Source organism: Malurus melanocephalus, unplaced genomic scaffold (genome assembly GCF_030028575.1).
Source record: "Malurus melanocephalus ecotype Western Australia unplaced genomic scaffold, MMel_1.1 scaffold_755, whole genome shotgun sequence".
NCBI lineage: Eukaryota > Metazoa > Chordata > Aves > Passeriformes > Maluridae > Malurus > Malurus melanocephalus.
The window spans coordinates 193326-215710 of record NW_026623987.1 but is presented as its reverse complement, the minus strand read 5'-3'; the positions used below and the strand labels follow the sequence as shown (position 1 = coordinate 215710).

The 22385-nt window shown below is 38.1% G+C and overlaps 1 protein-coding gene across 1 annotated transcript in view; it reads left to right on the top strand.

Moving 5' to 3' along the window:
- LOC130584729 (copine-4) overlaps positions 1-22385 on the top strand; it is a gene marked incomplete at its 5' end in the record, with an annotated part of 87479 nt that overhangs the window by 16557 nt on the left and 48537 nt on the right. The window contains one exon of the mRNA XM_057384885.1: positions 16786-16884. Coding sequence (XP_057240868.1) covers positions 16786-16884 — 99 coding nt within the window. The remainder of the gene's footprint in view (positions 1-16785; positions 16885-22385) is intronic.

The following is a 22385-nucleotide window of genomic DNA, read 5'->3' as shown; positions in this document are numbered from 1 at the left end:
GAGATTTTTGGCTAAGTTTTTAAAAAAGTACCAATTATTTTTTTATGCACCTAACCTGAGGCAATCTAGGAAGATTTGAYTTTTTCAAAGGGGTATGTTCTCAGAACTTTTCTCTGAAAAATCTCTTGAAGAGCCTTAAGCTGGAGAAATCAAAATCACAAGTCTCCAATTAAAATTCTTGATTTGTGAAGTTTATTTCTGTATCTCAACTTTATTATTTTGTCTAGATATACAAGTAGGCCCCCTCTGAACTCAACTGTCTGTTAAATTGAGTGGCTTGTTAAATTTTACAGCACAAAGGCAGAGATCATTTTTCCTGGCAGGGGCCAGTTAATTGTCATTTTTTATGAATTTCTGTGGTATTTTCCAGTTCTTCTGAAAGACAGGATCCAACACAGTGAAGTGCACATCACTGAAAGAGCATTATGCTAACTGCATTTGGTTTTGTAACTCTTGCTAGTATGTTGTGGCAATAAATAGCCATTTTAATGTAAGTGAATGGAAGATTATAGTTATAACCACTGAAAGAAGCTATTCCTCTTCTTTCCTGCTTTCTTCTGCAGTTATTAAATGTATTTCTTTATTTCCCAGTTTCAGTGTGTGGAACTAAAAAATCTTTTCATAACACATTTACTTAGTAAKTTTAATATTGAGCATTTATTCAAAGCATTTCTTTGAAGGATTTTGAAATACCCTACAATTAATTATTTTATATACTTGTGGTGTTGAGCTGGTTACTAACAGCATGACCATCCTGGAGAGAAATAGAGAAAGTAAAGCCTAGACCCTGTCATTACCTCAGATAACACTGCAAAGCACCTTTGTCCAAAATGATCAATCAGATCTCAGCAAGTTACAGARCTAAAACAAAAGCATAACATTTTTAAATGCTATTGCTTACCTTCTGATCAGGTTTTGAAATTATTTGATATTTTTATATGTCAGTTGAGATATAGTCACAGAAATCCAGGAGGCCAAGCTTAAAAATGTTACAATACTTGGAACAAGTTGCAGTACACTTCTGGTTGAATGCAGGGACACCATCACACAGCCAAGATCTGCACCTTAAATACATATTTTTCCTAGTGCCAGTGGATGGAAAGAGTGATAATATTTACAGAAATGGCTTAAAAGAGGTTTCATCAGTGGTAGAATTGGAGCTCATTGTCACTTGTGCCCGACATTTATGGTGGCTGCTAAGCATCAATAGATGTTTTCTGTAGATGAAGAGAATTTTACCAAGAAAAGATTGATCTAACTGCACCTCAAAATTAATGGAAAAGCACCTATTTTGACMATCTTTTTCCTTGAGAAATATTTTAAGCAGGATGGGAATTTTTGATTGGCATGTCAAAGAGAAAGAAAGAGAGGAAGGAATTAGCACTGTGAGAGTCCATGGCCCAGAACAGCTGGCTGAGWTGTGGAGAAGCCATTTGAATACAAGTCATTCACTTATTGACTAATTGCAAGCTGACTTTCCCAGTCTTTTCTATTGAAGCAGATCCATGTTGTATAATTAAAATGGGGGGAGTGAACAAGAGAAAGGCTGATGCCATCATATGATATTTAAATGCTTCTCTTTGATGTGGGAAACTCAGGTTCAAAACCTTGCCTTAATAAATATTTAAAGATTTATGCAAAGCAAAGCAGCTTTAACAGAGAAGAACAAAAGAGGAGCACAGAGCAGAAGTCTGGAATAGTTTCCATACCAGTGGAGAAAGCCYATGCCTGAAAAGCATGGAAAATGATGGAGCAAGATGTCAGAATAGAAAAGGTCCTTACCCACAGGCCAGAGATAAAGTTTTCTGTTCTTTCCCTCCATCCCTAAAAAAAGTATGAAAAGTCTTGGGTTTTTCCTGATACAGACTGAGGGAGTCTTCTGAAATCCTGAAAAACCTCCAGGGAGAGGAAAACATTTTTTCCATGCTCTCATTAGAAAAGGGTTTCTTATTTACAAAATGCTATCAAGAACGGGTGTAGCAGGCAGGATCTTAGAGTTATTCAGGATATCCAGGCTGTTGTCTAAGGACAGGAATTAGAATTACAGCATGAGGAGCCAACAAGTCTAAATAAAAATTGATCCCTTTAAGAAGAGCAACAGCTTCTGCTTGGAGACTCTTCGTTGACATATCTGGAAAGAGTACTTAGCCAATCTAATTGTTACTTTCTTTTAACAGACAAGTGAAAACAAATCCACAGAAGTTAACTCCTGACCCAAAATTATTTTCGGAGTTCCAGACACTGAATGTTGTTTTTATATAAATACAGGTCATTTTCAGAATATGAGGCATTTTGTACATATATTTTCCAGCTAAATGCAGCAGTATGATGATGAGAATTTAATGATGTGTAACAAGTTGACATCTTTCTGCAAATGTCACCGTTTATTTCAGCTCACACTTGCATGGTGCAATACTAAAATGAAATTTTTACTTCAAAAATGAGCAAATACACTTTCAAGTCCGAGATTATGTTTTCTGTAATTTGAATCTCCATTAAGACCATGCCAGCTCTTTACACACTATTGGAATTAAGCCTAACACTACCCTGTGAGCAACAAAGTGTAAGACAAATATTGAAGAAAATTCTATCCTATGTGGTGTTGTATTTCCTGGAAGACAGATTTCTCTGAGCCTTGAGTACTCTCAGGCCTATCCATATTAAAGGTTATTTATCTCTTTCTCTCTGTATTTCCCAAGAGATTTTCCCTTGATTTCATCTTTCCACTTGTGAATCCCCACTGACTACTCAGCCTCACCTTGGTATCTTGATTGTTAGTTGACAGACTGCTAARCAAAAATACTTTTTCTGCATCCAAAGGAGGTCTACCAGGGACAGTTTATATGGCTTTGGAATAATTGATCAAACTGTGAGGTGGGGGCTATCTTACAGGGAGATTGACAGCTGTTTCTTACTTACAAGCTCTTCCCCATGGTACTGCAGAAAGACAATGAGGCTGATTACAGATGTGCTGGTGCACACCTAGTGGAAATGGATGCTTTTGTGGGCTGTACATCTTGCATGCTGATCTCCCTGACAGCAAAAGGTACCTGTTTTGAGTGCTCAGCAGAAGTCTCCAGGGAATCAGTGTCTTTGTACACAGCAGAGTCATCACAAACTGGAAATATTTCTGTGTGTGTATGTGAAAGGCAGAGAAAAGTCTGTGCTGACTGCAGAGCTTCCATGGTTAGAGTGCTATGTTTGGTGATTTCGACTTAGTCATGGGTGTAATGTACTTTTCACATAGGTTATAGCACAAAATAAGRTAAGTGGTGTTACGAGTTGCTTCTCTTTCCAAGTAGCTCCATGAAGCCAGTCTCCAGCTTCCTGACAGATCCACSAGAAATTTCCTGTTATCTATACATAGGATAGAGCCAGCTTTCAGGGGGATGGGAGTTGTCTACCATCTCATGGTTTCTGGTACACTGCTTACTCCTTTTGTAAAATATGAGTATAGTATCTATACAATTTCATCTGGAGCCTGTAAGCCACATTTTCGTTTCAGTAGCATTCCTGAAAAAAATCACAGCTTGATTTTTTCATCATTATATCTGCTCTTCTTTTCATTCAATGCATAGCAGAATTAACTGCATTGTGACATCTGCTTTACTCCTGACCAGCTGCTTTAGAGTTCTTACACTATTATACTTGCAATTTGGAGTTTTGTCCTCRAGTGTTTCTTCTGAGGGCTCCATCCAAAGGCCATTGAAGGTCAATGGGATATTCTCAGCTGTAAATTGTACAGCTCCATTTACTTCAGCTAATGTTGACAGCTTGCATCAGATGATGCCTCCTAATCTTTAGAGAGAATTGKTTTTCCTATATATATATTTATGAGACTAGTTTTAGATTGCATACTTTATATTCATAGAGTATGTCACTAATTAGGTTAAACTACTCTCTTCTGCCTACCTGTCTCAGGAATAATGTTGTTTCATTTCATAATGACATAATGGTGCCACCTGCAGTCCACAGCCTTGCACGAGTGGTTTCAGATAATGTGGCTCACAATAAAAAAGCACTGGAGATAGAAACAGGAAGGATAACAATTATCAGTTATTTGTAGAAGGCACTGCATTTTTAGAATAGAGATGTTCTATTTCAGTTACCTAAAAAAGACTTTAAATTTCTCATTATTTTCCTTGAAAATGTAGTCACTGAAACCAAAATCTTTGCACTGGTGACTTGTTTGAGGCATCCAATRAAGCTCAGCACAGTATTCTCTGTAACTCTTTATGATGCCAAGTGCTCTGGATCCTGCTAAGACACTTCATTGCAAATGTCAATCCCTGTGCACACATCGCCAATAAAGAAAGTTCGTACCCTGTAAACTCTGTTTGAACCTGAGAGATATTTTTCTTTTTATTAGCAGYGTGAAATCAGAATGATTAACTGATTAATGTAGATCTTGTGCATTTTTCTGATCTATTTGGTTTTCTCTCCAACTGTTTTGTGGGGAAACCTTGTGCTGAAGGATGCCCAACTATCAACTATTCTGCTACGAATTCTTTAATATTATTACCTTTAATATTATTACCTTTAATATGTGGATTTTGACATGTTTTTCAGAGGTTTTTCTTCCACCTCCTTTTCACAGTTGTTAAAAATAGAGTGCATTTGTGCTCTACAAAAATGCATGAAAATAAAAGTGGCAACCTGTACAAAGACAATGTGCAAACATACCACACTGTTTGGGAAACTGAGAAAAGAAATATGAAATAGGGAAGGTGTTAGAAAATCCTCTTAGTTCCAGTTGCAGCTGTTCCATATAATGAACTAAGGTATTTATGACTTTTTTTTCAATTACTTCTCTTTGTGGGTAGTCTTCAGAGAATATCAGCAGACCACATAGAATAATAACTTCTTTCTGCCTGAATATTCTGCTCTTTGTAAGGTCTCTTTTTCACTGATATGTGATCGTTGTTTAATAGCGTATTGATACAGGCTCATGTTTTATTCTATTTCCTTTAATAGTAGTGAGATAAATTAACCACATTAGTAGGAAATAGAGTTTATAATTACATTGAATTAGATGTTTGATTCTCCTCCTTCTTCCATTGGTAATTATTTTAATGACAGCTTCGTAATTCACCTAGAGGAGTAATGAAAGAATGYCCGCACCTACATGATTTTCCTGAACGCAAAGGAAATTGCACTTTCATCTGACATAATGTTAACATTAGGGAATGAATTGCCAGCTCAGTTTTAACCAGACCTCTTTTTATTCCCCTTCAGTTATTTTTGGCATAATTTTGTGGTTTATGCAGTCCAAGCACCTGATTGCATAATCAGAGAAGATACTTATGTATCTGTTACTTCCTACCCCTTATTTGTAATACAAACACAGCTATTGAAAGTCTGGTGTTAGATTACTAGCTCTACACTGTAAAGTTCTTTTTTATTTTTATTTTTCAAAAATGCTTCATTTCTTGGCATTCTCAAAATGCAGGAGCCTCTGCTAATCCCAGTAGTAACAAGCATTGCTGTTTTTTTCCAAAACTGTTTGCTAGGTTTATATGCTATAAATTAGTCCAATATGGTTACCCTACTATTTTTCTTCTGTTCTTCAGTCTGGGGTGTGTTAGTGGGTAGTTGTAACTTGAGAACAAAGATACTGAAATGTATAGGGTTTATCTTTACAGGAATTTCTCATGGGATCACAAATTTTCTTTCATTTATTCTCATTGCTTCAGTACACCCTGAGAACTGATTTGAAGCACAGAGGAGGAAACTTAAAATGGGTGGATATGTACAAATGTTTTCATTTTAACCTTCTATGTGTTATGCCACGGGAAGTATTTTAAGTTGCCTTTCAMAGCTTAGTCATCTTCAATAACGAAAAAGAAACTATACCTAGATTCTTTTCAGCTGCTGAGAGATGATGGTGGAACGATGAGCAGTGAAGTTCTCAGTTGCTTTCAGCATGGTAATTGCAAAGTCTGGCACGTGAGCAAGGCTTGACGCGCTGCTGTTGGGCAGCTGATTCCGCCATAAACGCTCTGCGACACTTCAGGGCAGGAAGCAGCAAATAACTCTGTGCCAGCCTGAACCGCAGGGGTTGTTGAGACGGCAGAAATTTAATTGCTTGTGCTGGAATCAGGCCAGGAAACAGGGTCAGCTYTCTTGTCCTTTGAAGAAGTGTTCTGGCGCATCGCAGATGCAGCAGCAGCACTTGGAGCTGCAGCAGCAAGTTTTTGCAGTAAGCTTCTATCCCATCCTAAATGTTGGGTTGTACCTGTATTGAAAAGCCCACCCTGTAACCCTGTTACCTAAGGATTCACCCAAATAAAGGCAGTGTCTGTCTTCCCCAGTATCTTTTGCCAAAATCTTGTCTCTTTGGCCTAGGATGAAGGTATATTTCTCCCATCTCRTTCAGATGCCACTGATGACAGCCATTTGTAGGTTTCCTTGTTTGTTTATTTTGAAGGAAAGAAAAGTGGTTGGATACAGGRTTATTTTTAAAACTGCCAAATATCTGTTAGAAATCTGATAATTCCGTGGGAAAAGAAAAATCCCAAAGATAAACTTGATATTAAACAACATTGCCTTTTATTATCACTGGAAAACATGCCAAGAAACAGAATTTGAATGGTTATTTGGTCCCTTTAAATCTTCATGCTGAGCTTCTCATCACCAATTCTGGGCATTTTGAGCTCCTTATTCTGCTGTATTGTGAATACATCAGAATTTTATTGAGGTTGTTCAGTACAAAACTTCAAACTTTCACTTAAGTCATAGCATATTGCTCTCAAGTGAGAAACAGGATAAGCAMAAAAACTCTTCAAAACAAATATATAATTCCACAAAAATCAGCATCTGTTTTTAAATGTTTCAGAAGAGGAAGGGAGACAAAACTAATCAAATTATTATTGTTTGCACATGCTTTGTTTAAYATATTTGGCTAATGAAATTCACAGTAGTGATTTAAGGCAACTACTTACTGGAGTATTCTGTGTGCAGCAGATTATTTCTATTTTAGTAATATTGTTAGGCTCACAGAAAGCTGTCAGATTCCTTCTTTTAGTTTCAGTGTATGTTGCTGAGTTTCCTTATGAGTCAGTGTTTACACARCATCATGTTTCCTTGATAAAAAGTAGGGAAGGACTCATAAAGAGAAAGATTAAAATACTGTTTTAATTGTTGATTTGATGCCATATGTGCACCATGGTTTATAAATTAATTCTATCTTCATTCATTAATATAGAATTATAGTTGTTATATCATAATATATATGTATATTTCAGTGTCTCATCTTCTTCATAGGAACAGAATCTGGCTTCCCTAGATGCTACAGCAAAGCACTCGATTACCTCATTAGGCTTAAGCTTTCATCTGATTTCCAGATCATTTCACCCATGTGGAAAACTYAGTGGTTCTATTTTCCACAGCGAATTTTCCCCCACAGTTTTTCTCCTTTCCTTTCATGCCTTTACCTTTATTAACTATTCCTACAGAAGAGACTTCTGTATTCATATCCCACACCTTCAGGTTTGCCACTCACTCAGGGTAACCAGAATGCTGAGCACTTGGGGTTTTCAGCCTGTTTCTTCCTGAGATRTTGGAAACAAACCTGTTCCTGTGCCAGCTTTCCCAGTGAGCTCATCCTCAGGTTTCCACCCCACCATACAACATGCTTAGTAGAAGTATCACATCTGTTGTTACGGAAAGAGTAAACTTGGAAAATATAAAGCAGCTACTAAGAACTCATAATTGTGGAGAACACTCATTAAACACTTGAGTGGRTGCAAGGGGAATACAAATAGGAAGGAAGTCTGCATCGATTTAAACAGGTATTCTAATGTATTCTGTTAAAGTGTTATTTTCTGCTCAGTACCAGAAAAAAAGCCCAGAAACTAGTTTATTATACATGTACAAAAATCCCACAAAAAGTGAGTAGTTACGTAAAAAATATTACATTTGTCAAGTGTTGCTATTTCACAGTTTTAGCAGGTCCATTAGCTTTCAAGAAAAAGGGAAATATCTGCTGTTTAGCTGATACATGATCTTTTTTGAAAGATCCAATCACCATGTCATGATCTTAATTAAACTCTTACTGGAAATCTTCAAAGATACATTGCTGTGGGTGCTTGTGGAATTGCAAGGGTTTAGTTTCTTCATGGAGATGCTTTCTGTGTCCATATAGGAGATTAATTCAACACTAAACACAGCATAGGAAATAAAATAAAACTCTGGGCAGAAAACTAACTTAAAAACAATGCTGAAAAAGGCTGGTGCTTTTGCTTTTAATTATGTGCTCTGTGCACTAATTGAAGATATATGGAGGGCTCACCTTGAAGCATCAGTGCATCTCTATGGAAGCCCTTAGTGAAACTCAGGACACCAGAAAAACAAACGAAAAATGAACAAAACCAGGGAAAAAAAACCACCCCAGAAATGAGTTCTTTTACGCTCGGAGATGACTGCAAAAACAAGTGCAAAGCATTTAGTAGAAATTTCACAAGGATTTAAAAAATCAAATATGTGACTGTGAAGGCAAGAGACTGTGACTTTTATTTTCAGACCTTTACCCTCAAATTAAGCTTAGGTTTTACCTTTAATATTGACCTCTTAGGTTTCTTTAGCCACTTCAGTAATAATGGCCTATGTTCTGTCCCTAAAGATATCTCCTGATTTTCCATAGGTAATATGGTTTAGAATAATACTTTAATAAATATTTAGAGTTGCTTCATGCTTCTTAATTGATTTCTTGGCCACTTGATACTAAAAACTTTTTAAGTTGAAATCTCTGCTGGCCTTTGTTTTGGAAACGACCCATAATTGGGAAGATCTACCTCCACTGTGTTACGATAGAGTGGCCAGTTCAGGGCTATTAAACCCAATCCTGTTTGCCAGGTCATTTTTTTGGAATCCAAAAGATGTGCAATTAACTCCCCCACTGACTGACAACARAATGAACAGTGTAATCAGTTACTTTCCATAAACACTCATCATCATTACAAGTAGGGTTTGGGGACAGATTGATGCTGCTCTGGTGGGGAAAAGCATTTTGTGCTCTTTCTGCCATCATCTTCCTTTTGTGCTTGACACACAAGGCAACAGCTGTTTTTTATCTGCTATTTTTCACAGTGCAAGGTAAAGCGAACAAACATTTTTAGTAACTGGTTGGGAACTGGATAGAGTCTTTTTCTGTCTGAGAGGTTTTAGATATACAGCCATAAATTATGCTAAATTTCACTGCTMTGCTTGCAGCTTCTCCAAAAGGTACACCAGAGGGGCCTGCCAATGAGTAATGACCTTCTTTTGCTATGTAGGGAATCRTTAGTTACTTCGATGAGCAGAAATCTCAGATACATCTAATGAGAGGAGGCACTGCTGGGTCACTACGCCACTTCATCATCTCTCACGAAAAGTTTAGAAAGACAGATTCTTTACATAAGGACAGAACAGAGTGTGAATTAAAAGAAGGGATACTCTTGGAGAAAACTACTGGAGGCATATTGGTCATCTCACAAGAGGAGTCTCAGGGGAGTCTTTGCAGAAGTTTTTGCTGTTACTATATTTTGCTATTGGTTTATCATACGTGAAAAAATGTTGCTCACTATGTTGTGGACTGTGAGGCCAAAGACAGTCTCAAAAACTTAAATCTGGTTGATTGAGATGGAAAGTCACCATTTTATACTTTCTTTGAAAATGTTCTAGCCTGGACCAGCCAGTCTCTCAATTGTTGGACAGCTAAGTCTTCAAGACCTCAAGCAGGATATTAAGAACTTGTCCARTTTCTGTGTTGTATATTAAGTTGCTAGAGGTGTTTTGGATGGGAAATAGACACACAAAATATTGTTACTAATGTGGAGTTATTGGATCTTAATATAAAGAAAGTGTAATACAACTAGACAGAACTCAATGTTWTGTCTGAGCTGCAGAAATATGAGTGTGCATGCATTTACATCCATGTTGAACCATGCGTGGTTGTTTGTATATATACTGAGGATGTTGTTGCATAAACCTAGCTGTGATTGTTAAGTAGAAGTTTATTTATGTTTTCATCATGAAAAACCTAGAGAGTCACTGAAAATCCAGTTGTAAGCTRTCCCTCACATGATGTAACTTATTATACCATATTTCTCTGTTTCAGAGAAGTGTCTGTGGGCTTCATTTGTCACCACTGAAAGATCTGTGTTTGAGGCTCCTAGGCACCCTTGTAATACAAATAAGGGTAATCAGCAAGCTCTGGTTTTAAGTAATTGGTTTTGAAATGACCCTGATGATGATTCTTACGTGCTGTGAGCTGTCAAGTAAGGGCAATATCCARCTGTGAGGATTCCCGTCATTGCTCAGCCACTGCTGCTGTACTTAAATCTCCAGTGCTGCTGTAGAGAGACTAGATGGTGAAAGTGGTTCTGTAAACAGTCTCTTTTCACTTGTCAAGAACAGAAGCAGTCTCAGGCTGGTGTCATATCACAGCTGTCAATAAAACTTACTCACTTTGATCTTGAATCAGAGGACCTGCCCCTTTTTGTCAGAAAATAAGAATTCTCCTTCCCTTCACTCTTTCCTYCAGGCAACAAATTTTAAAATCAAATTTCCCGTGTGTTTATGTCCACAGGCGGATTATTTTCTTTCYATTTTGAGTTGGTCTTAGCAGCTGTAATTGCTGCAACATGTCAAAGGGAATGCAGAATCTCCTGCCATTAACCAAGAGGAAGCATTCAATAAATTTRTGTCTCAAGTGTCCTTAAATGGGCCAAAGGTCTGAGTCCAGYCCAACCCTATCGACTTTCACCATATCAATTACCACCATCTACATAGAGGAGGCACAAAGTTGTTATGAAATCCTGCACTTGTTGAAGTTCATATGAGAAGTCTCATTGCCTGCAATGGAGCCAGTATTTCACCTGATGTTTAAGTAGTAAATTCACCTGTGCTGGTGGACTGGACTGGTGCCAGTCCATTCCAGTTCCACAGAATAGAAGATGTAGTTTTCAAAAAAAATGTTGTCCTATAGTCAAGAAGAAAATTTTGAAAGTTGCTTCTACTTCGGCTTCACAGAAGCTGCACGAAGCCTAACAGCGTAGGGTATGAACTCTTCTCCTCCATTAGATCAAGGGGTTTTGAGTACTTTAGTTTGAACAATTGAGCTAATCTCTCCAAGAAAAACATGTTATAATATTTTATCAGCAGTGCTCTGAAGAAGGCTTTACTTCAACCAGTGAGAGGCTTGCAAAAATCATTGGTTCATTTCAGCTGCTTTGCTCAATTCTCACTGGAGSCCAACTTCAGAAGAAATTGGAAATGAGACTTTAAAAGTTGATTTTCACTTTCTGGGAAGCATAACTACTGAAAAGATAAAACTGTGATGATCAGCCTGGATGGAAAAAAGAGTGGAGAATTTCATATACATCAAAAAAAAACCAAATTTGCATACTGTGATGTTTATAATGTAGAATTTGGCTTTAGAACATCATGACYATAGAAACAGAATAACTTGAAGTGTTTCACTTTTATTCTGAAGGCTGTGCATGGTTTTTCAGATACCCAAGTGGGGAGAATGGGTAGGTATTGGATAAAGGTCCTCCTAAAAAAAGATGTTCTTTGAAGTGTTCCAAGTGGGTTATGTCTAATTTAGGGAGGTACAGTAGGATATTTGCTTCATTGTCAAGTAGTAATAACCTTGATGAGAGACAGAGTGTTCCAGAAAGATTACTTTGATAATTAAGTAAATATTTTTCTGAGATTTTTTTGGTCACCTTCTCTGTTGGGTTTTTCCACGTTTGATGGGGCTCCTTTTGTTGTTGTTTTAGGTTTTCTTTTTTTTCACTGATCCTAGAGGATGAACCAAAGAAGGATTTGTTTGTAGCCATTTACCATCTTATACCACCCGCAGTTCAGAGGGCTACAAGGAATAGAGCAGATCACTGATGTTGCCTTAAGACCTCCCTTCTTTGAGATATAGTGTTGTATAAACTCTGCCTATAAAAATTATTGTGGTATTGTTTTGGTTTAAAGTTAATTGCTAAGAATTTTATGACTGTCAGGGCTGTAATTTATTCCATTCAAATTCAACAATGAGCATTCTCCTTCTTGCCTAGCCACAACATACCTTGTTTCAAAAAAATGCAAGGAAAAAAGAAAAACCATCCCAGACAGTTTCTGTTCAGAATTTTASCACTYTTGTTCATACTGTTACACTAACACGTAGCTAGGGACTACAGGCAATTAATGGACAAAGAGAGTTCTCTTCCTTGAGAGAGTTCGGTTCCTCTTCAATTCCTTATTGAGTGTCTGGGGACACTTACTGAAGTGAAAATACAGGGAAAATCTTCTTTCTGATGTAACATATGAACTATGATCTCACCTGGATCAGAGCCWGATCAGGGCAGGGAGCCTGCTGCTCAAGGGACTTGACTCTGGGTGCTGGAGGCTGCTGCCTTTCTGTCTGGCACTTCTGCTGGCATGGAGCAGCTGCAGATGGGCCAAAGATTCCATTTTCTCTCCCACACATCTTTTGGTCTTAAGTTATTCAAGTGTTTTTAAGTTAAGTAAGCTCTTAGGCTGTCAGGAGAGCTCTCCACCACTCTGCTTCTCCAGTTAAGTGGCAAGGTAGTACCAGCACAAACCATCTCATAATTGGACTTAGAACATACAGAGAGCTGGAGAAACTCAGGCTGTCAAGACTGGGAATTTTCTGGTTTTACTGGCTTTGTGCATGCTATAATCTGCAGTGYCTGGCTAGCTGAGGGCAACTTAAATGGATTATTTTCCAGAAGTACATTTCCTCAGTCTGGCTGTCAKCTGCCTCCTGATAGGATTTAATCATGACACTCACTTTTAGCCAGTCTTTTAGAAAACTAACCTTCCGAGCATGTTTTGGGCTGGTTCATAAATTGCAAAGSTTAGGTTCCAAGTTTCTCCATTACCTGTGCCCAGAGGTGCTGTATATAATAGTTCTCTCATCATGAAAACCTAATGGGGACAAACCACTTCAAGAATTTCTCAGAAGGTGCATAGGGAAAATAATCCCAGTATCTGCAGACACCCCCACACAAACACATATAGCCAGTCTTTTCTCTTACTTAGTTCTTGTAGTTAAAGGTAGAGAGAATGATGACTATGGGAAGAATTATTTTATTACAATTGTATCAGAATTTTGTTTGCTGTCGTATTGAGACTTGGAAAAATTCTCAACAAAATCAGATACCACACAAGTGAGTTCTTGCTCATGCAGAGGTAGCAAGATTAATCTAGCTGTCATTCTCTGGGATGCATTAGGAAAATCAGCCAGAGAAGCTTGTCTGTTGTAGCTCCACTGCCAGTGCAATCTTTCTTGAATGCCCTTTGTTGTGAGAATATTKGCAAAATCTAATCTTGGTGAAAAAATTGAAATTAAATCAGGGGAAATATCCATCRACATCCACCTGAGATATCATTTTCTTTTTAAAATGGACCTTGCTCCAGTGAAAGGTTCCATTTCAGCCTTGAAAKAAATCTTTCATTTTGTGCTATTTACAACAAAAGCTGAGGGAATGAAGATGTGGGTCACCMCAAGTGATCCTCTGATCTTAACTGAGTCTACTGGTTACCTCTATTCAGGATGGCAGAGTTTTTCCTCTCCCTGCAGTCAGCAGGTGTTTTGGGGAGGAGGATAGGATCATGAAGGGGTGAAAGAAGTTCTCCATCATTCCAGTCAGTGGTATTCCATCACCCTGCGCCATTAGCAGAGGTTTTTATTCCCTGTATTTGAGCTTGTRAGCAGTAGGTAGGAGACTGAACTCTTTCACCAGTTATCTGAACACTGATTTACCAGCACTCAAAATTAAGTGTGTGGAAAGCCTCCTTAAATTAATGAGACTTTTAGTAGAGTATAGGTATACTGTTAATCATCTACTTAAGCAACCTTTAAGAGTACAGACCCAAAAACACATTAAGGTTTGCCTAAAGATAAAGGATGACTCATGTTATGGAGGATTTGATTTGAAGTGCCCATAAGGCCTTCTTTAAGAAAAAAAAAGAAAAGAAAAAAAAGAAAAGAGAGACCAAAAAACCCTTTAAAGTATTCCATAGGGAAATAAGGGAAATAATGCTTTGGTTATCACYTCTGGTCTTTACCTGATTATGGATTATGGATTATTTGCAAAAATCCTTTCCTGCTTATTTTATGTGTCTGAGTGGGTTTTTCTAAAGAWGTCTGGACCACAGTATTTATATGTTTCAGGAATGCTTTTCACATACATTTGAAATGCAGAATCATTAYTGTGTACAACATGTTTTTCGGGCAGTAACAATTAATTCCTATGGCCAGATGTGAAACTCTGGGGAAAAAAAAAGTCATAATGGATGTACTTGCAGGAATCCCCTTTCTCCCTTAGCTGTAATTGAACAAATGGCACTGAGATAATACTYTAATTGTTTGCCTTTTCCATGAAGCCAATATGAAGATAAAAGTACCATCTGGCTTTCTGAAAACTAAAGTTAGAAAGCCTCTAGCTTGAAAGAAAAAGCAGTTGGATCCCTGTTGAGTGGAYATTTTATATGTAATTTAACTTTGCTTGTCTTCACTCAAAGTTCTAACCACAAATAAGCACTCAGAGCTTTTTTGTCTTTGTAAGAGTCAGCCCTCTAATAGAAATTTTTCAAAGTACCTTTTTCTGGAGCTCTCTGACAGCCTTGGGTCTGTTCTTGTATTTATGCTCCAATTGAGTTTACAGACTGAACCTGAAAAGTAAATCTGGTTSGATAATTTCATAATAAGGGTTCTTCTTTTTCTTTTTCTTTGTGAAGTAGTTATTTTTTCAAAAACATAAATTTTAAAAATTCCAGCATTACTAAACTACACTTTTTGCACATTTATAACCATTTTTCTAAGACACTTTGACACATCTTTTTATTTAGTATGACTTGTGGCATCCCAAATCATTTTTTCAACCGTTACAGAAAAAAAATAATTTTAAGTCATGCTTCATCTTTGAAATCCATTTTTTCATTGAATATTTATAAAGTAATTTCAATTAAAAATGACCAATTATATTAGCAAGAAATTTCACAGAAAAAATAAAATGAAACTGTTTCAAGCTCTAGGAMACAAAAATGGTTTCAGATTTTTTTTATAAAATGAATTAGTTTTACTTGGATTTCTTTTTGTTGTTACCAGCTCATCTAAAAATTGCTGTTGATAATAAACAGAGAGTAATAATTAGGGAAGATTTCATCTTGAAGAATACTTGAGGRCTGCTAGTCTTGAAAATACTGTGTCTATTTTTTTTCTAGGCAGCATTACCACTGTCAAAATCAGAAACCCACTCTCATTTGATTACTCTTGTATAAAATTTAGCCTATCAACAAACACACACAGGAACAGCCCCTCTTTTCCCTCTACCTACCCCCTTAGTGTCAAAGCTTCTAAAAAGTTTCTCCAAGTCTTAGAGCAAAATTATTTTCACATTTTGAACTGGAGATYTTTCCTGCATTAAAATAAAAGGCAAGTAAAGTTGCAGGTGATAGGATGGTTCAAATCTCAAGTTTTCTAGAGTCTTTCCCCCACCCTCAAAAGGGATTTTCCACAGTGCTCACCTACCAGCTTTGACTGGAWTATTTTGGCTGGTTAGAAAGCATAGCTGTTGGACAGGGCAGTCTGTTTTAATAAAGTGCTTTTTTGGAAATATGTAAAACCCAAAATMCAGTTGACATCCAGTGACTTCCATTTCCTTGAGTGAACTCAGTGACCCTTCAGACTATGTGAGCTTCAAATGGCTTGAGGAGTCTTTGAGGAGCAAAACTTACTCTTTCTCTTCTGTTGTCTGACCRCCAGTGCTGGGTCAAAAGTACTGAGCCTCATTGAGGCAAAGAAGCCTGATAAAACCCACTTGTTACCCACAAAACCATCTGATAGTGAGATACCATTGTACTCCTCATGTGACAGTGGAGATGGCTTGGACACATTTCTGCTTTAAAAAAAACCTAAACCAAACTTTTTAGCAGGACCTTTGCAGTAAAGGCCTCTTGATTCAGTCAATATATGTCACCTTTATCTAGAAAGAACATAAGGCTGAATTCGGGATTTTGTTCATTAAAATTGTGAGCCCCTTTGTTGTCTTTGGAGCAGTTTTAAAATTATAATTTAGCAAAGCATGTAATTGTTGCTATGTGCTTTGGTCTTGGCTTGCTGGATTGTATTTAGCAAAATCTGTAAAGTAAAATTCTCAAAGCACAAACTCATTGAGATATTCATCTTTATGCATGAATTTAGGAAAAACTACCAGTTAGGTTTGAACAGTCRCTGTTGAGCAACACTGGGGAACAGCCGAGATATGGGCACCAAACACCGACGTGTGTAATTTCAAAGCCGTTTCAAAAAAYGTTATTTGTAACTATTGTCTCACCTTCACTGACTGTAAAAATGAGAACATTAATGTTTGCCCAAGGCAACCAGGATTTTGAATATTAATTTATTTTTGTAAAGCACGTCAGTGAGGTGAGTGAGGACACCATTTGACCATGAATATGCAAATACACATAATCCTGTATTTTCACACCTAGCAAAAAGATATAGACAAGAAATCCTTCCTCTCTGGAATACATGAGCTTGTTTTCATTGGGTGAACTCCATAAAACAGAACTATCAGCAGCAAGCTGTGTTGAAATTCCACTTGCCATTTTATTTTGATTGGAACAAGAATATGGCTTTAATATGTCTTGTGATTTCCTTTTAGATAAAACAGTCCACCCAGTGTACATAATAATTTCTTCTGTAGTTTTTTTTCAATAAAACCTCTTTTTCTGTCTGAAAAAAAATGTGCTCATTTGTTCTATTCYCTTTTGTCTCCCCAGTGCATAGTTTGGGACTGGGATTCCAATGGAAAGCATGACTTCATTGGAGAATTTAGCTCGACTTTCAAGGAAATGCGAGGAGCTATGGAGGGAAGACAGGTAAATGGAAACCACCCAAGCAATCTCCATATCTGTAGAGCAGTGTTTCTCAGACATTCYTGTCATAAAGCAGCTGATATTGCCTCATCATCTCTCAGAATTTAGTTATTGTTGTATTAAATTGTTTAGTTGTTGTGTTGATCTTTCCCATAGCTTTTACTGTTAACTGGACRCAATAATCTGAAAATGCAAAAAAGMAATTGTTCCTGTACTTTCCTGCCTGAAATACTTCGGGCCTTTTTTCTAGTTCCTATTTCTTTCCACTAAGAATTATTTCCTTTGAGCTGAACTCGTGGTTTCTATGAGGTGCTGTGCTGCAAAGCAAATGTGCAGTCKGGCTACTCAGAGCATTTCCCTCCTGGCCTAAAGGGCTCTCTTGGGTCATTCTCCATCTTTCTCCATTTCCCATGTGCTACATTCACTGCTGCCAGCTTTAACCCATCATGACGAAACTAATTGGTTTTCTAAGTGTTTCATTATTTAAGGGAAAATGAAATTGTTAGCTTATCAATAATTTTAGTTCTTTATGTMAACCTGATCTTTTCCAATTGCAGTTGATAGTAATTATTCATTATGATAAGTGGTCCAGCATGTCTAATTCCAGAAATAGTCATTTTCTATTATTACTTAATTCTACAGGTGTAATTTTGATAAATTCTCTGAGAGGGAGTCAAAAATGTTGAATCTATGGATGATTTGTATTCACTGTTCTATTGTGATCTCAACCCCAAACACAAATAACTAATAAAATGCCTTTATATGGGCTTTATATTAAGGTTCTGTTTATAATGTGTTAGTAGAAATCTAACAGAGTCAGAAGGTGTTTGATAAATGGCAAACAGTCAGTCTATGCCATAGGTGAAGAAATATTTATGGCTCCTCTAGATGTTTTCTATTGAAGTTCTTAGAATCCAGTAAAGTTCGGCAAATCCTGCTCATGTGTGTAAAATAYTGCTAGTATGTATCAGTCAGATACTAGTCCATTATAAATAACTTCCAAACACAACTTGAGTGTAAATGAAACCCTGTTTTGCTCTCTCAAATKAAGTCAGAGGATCAAAACTATTTTTAAACTAAATCTGAGTGGAAATAAAAAGGTAAACAGATCCCAGAATGAATAACATTAACAAGGCCAGTGATGTGACAACACTCCAGATTTGTATACAAATACCTGTGGCCCAGGAAGGGACTGTGTGAGAGTGGYAAAGAATGTGTACTTTCAATATAAATGTCTTAAAACCACATCGTGGTCCTTCCCAGGAGACAGCTTGTTGGCCCAGTCAAGATCCTTGCAGTCCAGAGTGTCAGGAATGGCTCTGAAGGATAAACTACATATTCTTTATTTTGACAGAGAAACACTGAACATTTTTTTTACCCTCAGGTAGCAAAAAGCATAATTACTCTTTCAGAGGCATATGAAGTTAGTACAGACATTTGTCAATTCTTGTTTTAAGTTGTCACTGCATTATCAGAGCCCTGTCCAGAAGTGTTTTAATGTTGCCCTATRCTTTAAGTGCCTGATTCTTACTCTTGCTATGGGCCTGCCATTTGCCATTGTGCAGGCTGTTTTTTTACCTTTTAACCTGCATTCTTCCTCCACACACCCTAGGCATTGTGCCTTTTTTTCTTCCTTGTTCCTCTCATTCTATGAAGTTATTCTGTGGGCTTGCAGCTGCAAAACCCTRCTGTTGTTATAGCTACTTCTCATGGGACACAATTACCAATGTGGGAATGCTTCCTTTCTCCTCTTTTGTAGTCCTTGTTGTGTAGCCTRTTCCAGAGGAAAACAAGATTGAGTGGGTAAGATAGCAAGTATTAATCATTTAAGTGGCTGATAAATAGTGGTCCAAAAATAAAGATGCCCATGCTAGATGGCTCTTTCCCCTGACAAACGCAGGGTTTGGTGAGCACTGGTAGCGTGATAGACAAGAATGAACAGTGGGAGTTTGAGCAGGTCCTGGTGAAGATGTCATACTTATGGAAAGCAGTGCTRTGATCACATGTTGTGCAGGAGAGGTCAATTGTGTGGGAAGCCACTTCACTTGGCTGCAGCCAGAAAGCAATTTCCCTTTCCCTTTCCCTTTCTCTCTCTCCCTGTCCTATGCTTTCCCTCCCTCAGCCTATCTCACTCTTCTGTATTCTCCAGAAAGAGCTATTGCTGCTAAAGGCAATACATGCCATTGTCTGTGGACCCTATAAAAACATCTTAGTGCACAGTTTATGTCAACATCCTTTGTGCAACATTAAGTAGTATGATTAGTATTTGTCAGTTCTTTTCTTTAGTTTTAGTCTCCCTAAAGAAAAAGGATGTGCAGTGGAGTGTTTACTTTGAATAAAGAGGTTATAATAAACCTTGGGGAAATTATAGAGGAGAAGGAAGGTGTTTTGTCTTCAAGTAGATGTGTTGCTAGCTGTTTCTGATAAAGAAGGCCACATCAGAGAAATATAATTATATGTGGGTGGGGAGATGAGTAGGTTAAACATAGTTCTTTGTTCCTAGTAGAGACCCTTCATAGCCTCTGGCCAGAAAATACTGTTTTCAGTGTAGCACTTCTTTCAGTCAGAGGAATAAAACTACGTCCTTCAGCCCCTGGTGTTAATGTTCTTTCACACAGCATCACAACAGTGAGTGTTGAGTGTCAAAGATGAGGACCAAAACCTGGAACTTCATCTCAGATGCTGTGAAGCCAGAGTAAAGAGCAGAGCTCAGGTCTGATGTCCCAATTTAGTTGCTAAGGAGATGTAGTGAAGCTTCTTGTTCTGGTTGCATTTTCTTCTGTGCAGTAGACTTTACAGCCAGCTACAKTTCATTGCTATAGTTCTGTCAAAAGATAATCAAAACACCCTAGTGATTGTCAGCCATGGGTTTTCACTTCCCCAGGAAACTTTCACTTCCCCAGTTCCCCGGAGAGAACTGGCAGGAACATTCATCATTGACAGGGAATCCAAGAACTTTGCTTAAGCATCATCTACAAATCTGTGTGGTTTTWAAGGAGGCTGCTGTAGTGGCACAGGTGTCCATCAGCACCATCTCTATGGGCTGGAATCAGCAGCACAAGTTGCCATAAATGCATTAAGCAGTAAGAGTGGGAGTACCACRGCTTGTGCTGGGGAGCAGGACAGACTGTGTGTCACCTGTGAACTGCTGGTGCTTCTCACCATTTCACCAGCTCATCTCATCTCTGTAGGACTTGACAAGGATGTTGAAGTTGCCTTTTAATTGTATGTACATAGTTCATCCTTCAGAAAGCACAGAGTATTCTGACCCATTCTTCAACCTCGCCCTCTAAAAGCAAAGGTATTTTTGTCTTGTAGCCAATCTAACAACTGCTACAGAACCACTTGAGATGGACAGAATGGGTGTGTGTCACCTGCTTACTTACAGGTGGTGGTGCTTCCAAGGCTGTTCCGCTTCCATCCCTGGGCTATGTAGTGATTATCCCAAGTTTTGAGTGTCAGCCTTGGATGAATTTACAATTGGCTTGCTGGTTTCCTCAGCTGTGAGATTTCTCAGAAATGTGTGTTTGAGACCAAGCATCATTTAGATAAATGCTGTTTACCTAGCACTGGCATCTTCTGAGTGGCTGAACCAGTTCTGTGTGAAGAGAAAATTTCCTACCTGAATGAGATACCTTGTTTTGATCAGAAATGGCATAAGTMATTTATTAATTTCTTTTCTGAATGTGGTATGCCTTGGGTGAGATTCACAAATGTTGAACTATGACTCTTTCAGAGTGTCAGGTTTTTCTCCATGACTGAGAGGACTCAATTCTGGGAAATCTTGYTGGTCTTTGGTTGGTAGTACAGAAGTCTTCTGTTTTAAGAAGCCTTTCTTGTCATGAACAACCTCAGGATAATAACTTTGTGTGTTTCTGTTCCATAAAAATTACCTTGTGGTCACAGACTGTTATATTCTGACACCTAGCCTGTTTTCATAGTGACCTCCAATAAAAAATGGCACAGAGACCCCTCATGTTCAAATGCACATCTAACAAAGTCATTGCATGAGCCATGGTTTAGTTATTCACTTGGTGACTCTGGGTTGATCATCAGTTGAACCTGATGATCCTAGAGGTCTTTTCCAGCTCTAATTCTGTGGTTTCTAAATATTCTGTTAACAGTTTGCACCATTCCAAACTTCATTATTTACTCCTTCTCCATAATCTTGACACAAAAAAAAAAAACCCTCAGTAAGAGTAAGTCCATCCCTATTTATGACATCATTTAAAGTGAAATACTAATAAATACTCTGAGGATTTCTTCCAAGAATATATATAATATATGTTTTTAATATGTGTGTGCAGTGGCAGTTTTAAAGTTGTTCTAAAATTAATCTATTAAGCATATTTAAACAGGACTAGAAGAAGCTTGAGATTATAAAAATGTAAATACTATTAAAGCTTATCATGGCTGAAAGGAGAAATCCTCTACTAATGAGAAAAAAATGCACTTTTTTTTATTGGTTTTTTTTTTTCAGTTGAGGCAATAAAGCCAGAGGGATTTGAGAGGAAAAAAGTCAGGGAAATCACCTGGATCCCCATGCAGCATGGGAATTACATAAGGGAAAAATCTGTTCTCTGTTACATAAAAAATGGATGCATGTGCATGTGCACACACACAAAAGGAAAGAGGAAGAGGAAGCCCTGCTGTACTTCCCATCTCCACTGACATTCCCACAAGTTCAGTTTGTTATTAGGGACAGCCTTTGCATCCGGTAGCTCTTCAGATGGCTGTGCATGGTGAGACCTTCAAGCTCGTGATAATGGGCCAAGGTGTTTATTGACACCCATGGACAATTCCATGCACAGTTTTATCAGGAACAGCCAAGTTCCCCCAGGAGACTCTGCAACGTCAGCAGCAACTGCTGGCCCCAGACAGAAGGAGGGTGGAGGGTGCAGCCTCATCAGGATGTGCCAAATCCCTGTGAGGAGGCAACCAGTGGTCCAGCCTCAGAAGAGCAAGGGAGGCTGGGGGCCTTSGCCAGGGAAACAAGAAATGCTTTAATTTTCACTTCATTCCCCAGGGGCAAGTTTCCAGGGAAATCTCTGATAGTGATTAAAAGCAGCTCTTCTCCCCTGGTGGATGTATTTCTGGGACAGAAAGAGAAAAAAAACCCTATCCTGTCCTCTTGCCTCAGGGATGGCAGGAATAAAGTAGCCTTTCATGCGGGAGGAGACTCAGTTCACTTAAAAGCAACTTGTTTTCCTTAAGGCGTCAGAAAGAGACAGTGCAGGATATAATGCTGCCTGCTCTTGATTGGGCTTTTTGCCCCATCCATTAGACTGTGGTGCCTCATTTGTCATTTACAAACGATACACTTTGTTGCAGCAGCTGGACAGGAAAGAAGAAAAGTGAAAGCAAATAAGTGCCAGGGAGGTAGGAGAACATGTGCATGCTAGCACGAGCTGTTCCATGAGTGTTTGTCTTGCCTTAGGGTATGTGAAACACTCTGACAGCTTCAGCTCTTTCTCTGAAGAGCTTGTGCTRTTGGTAGCCACATA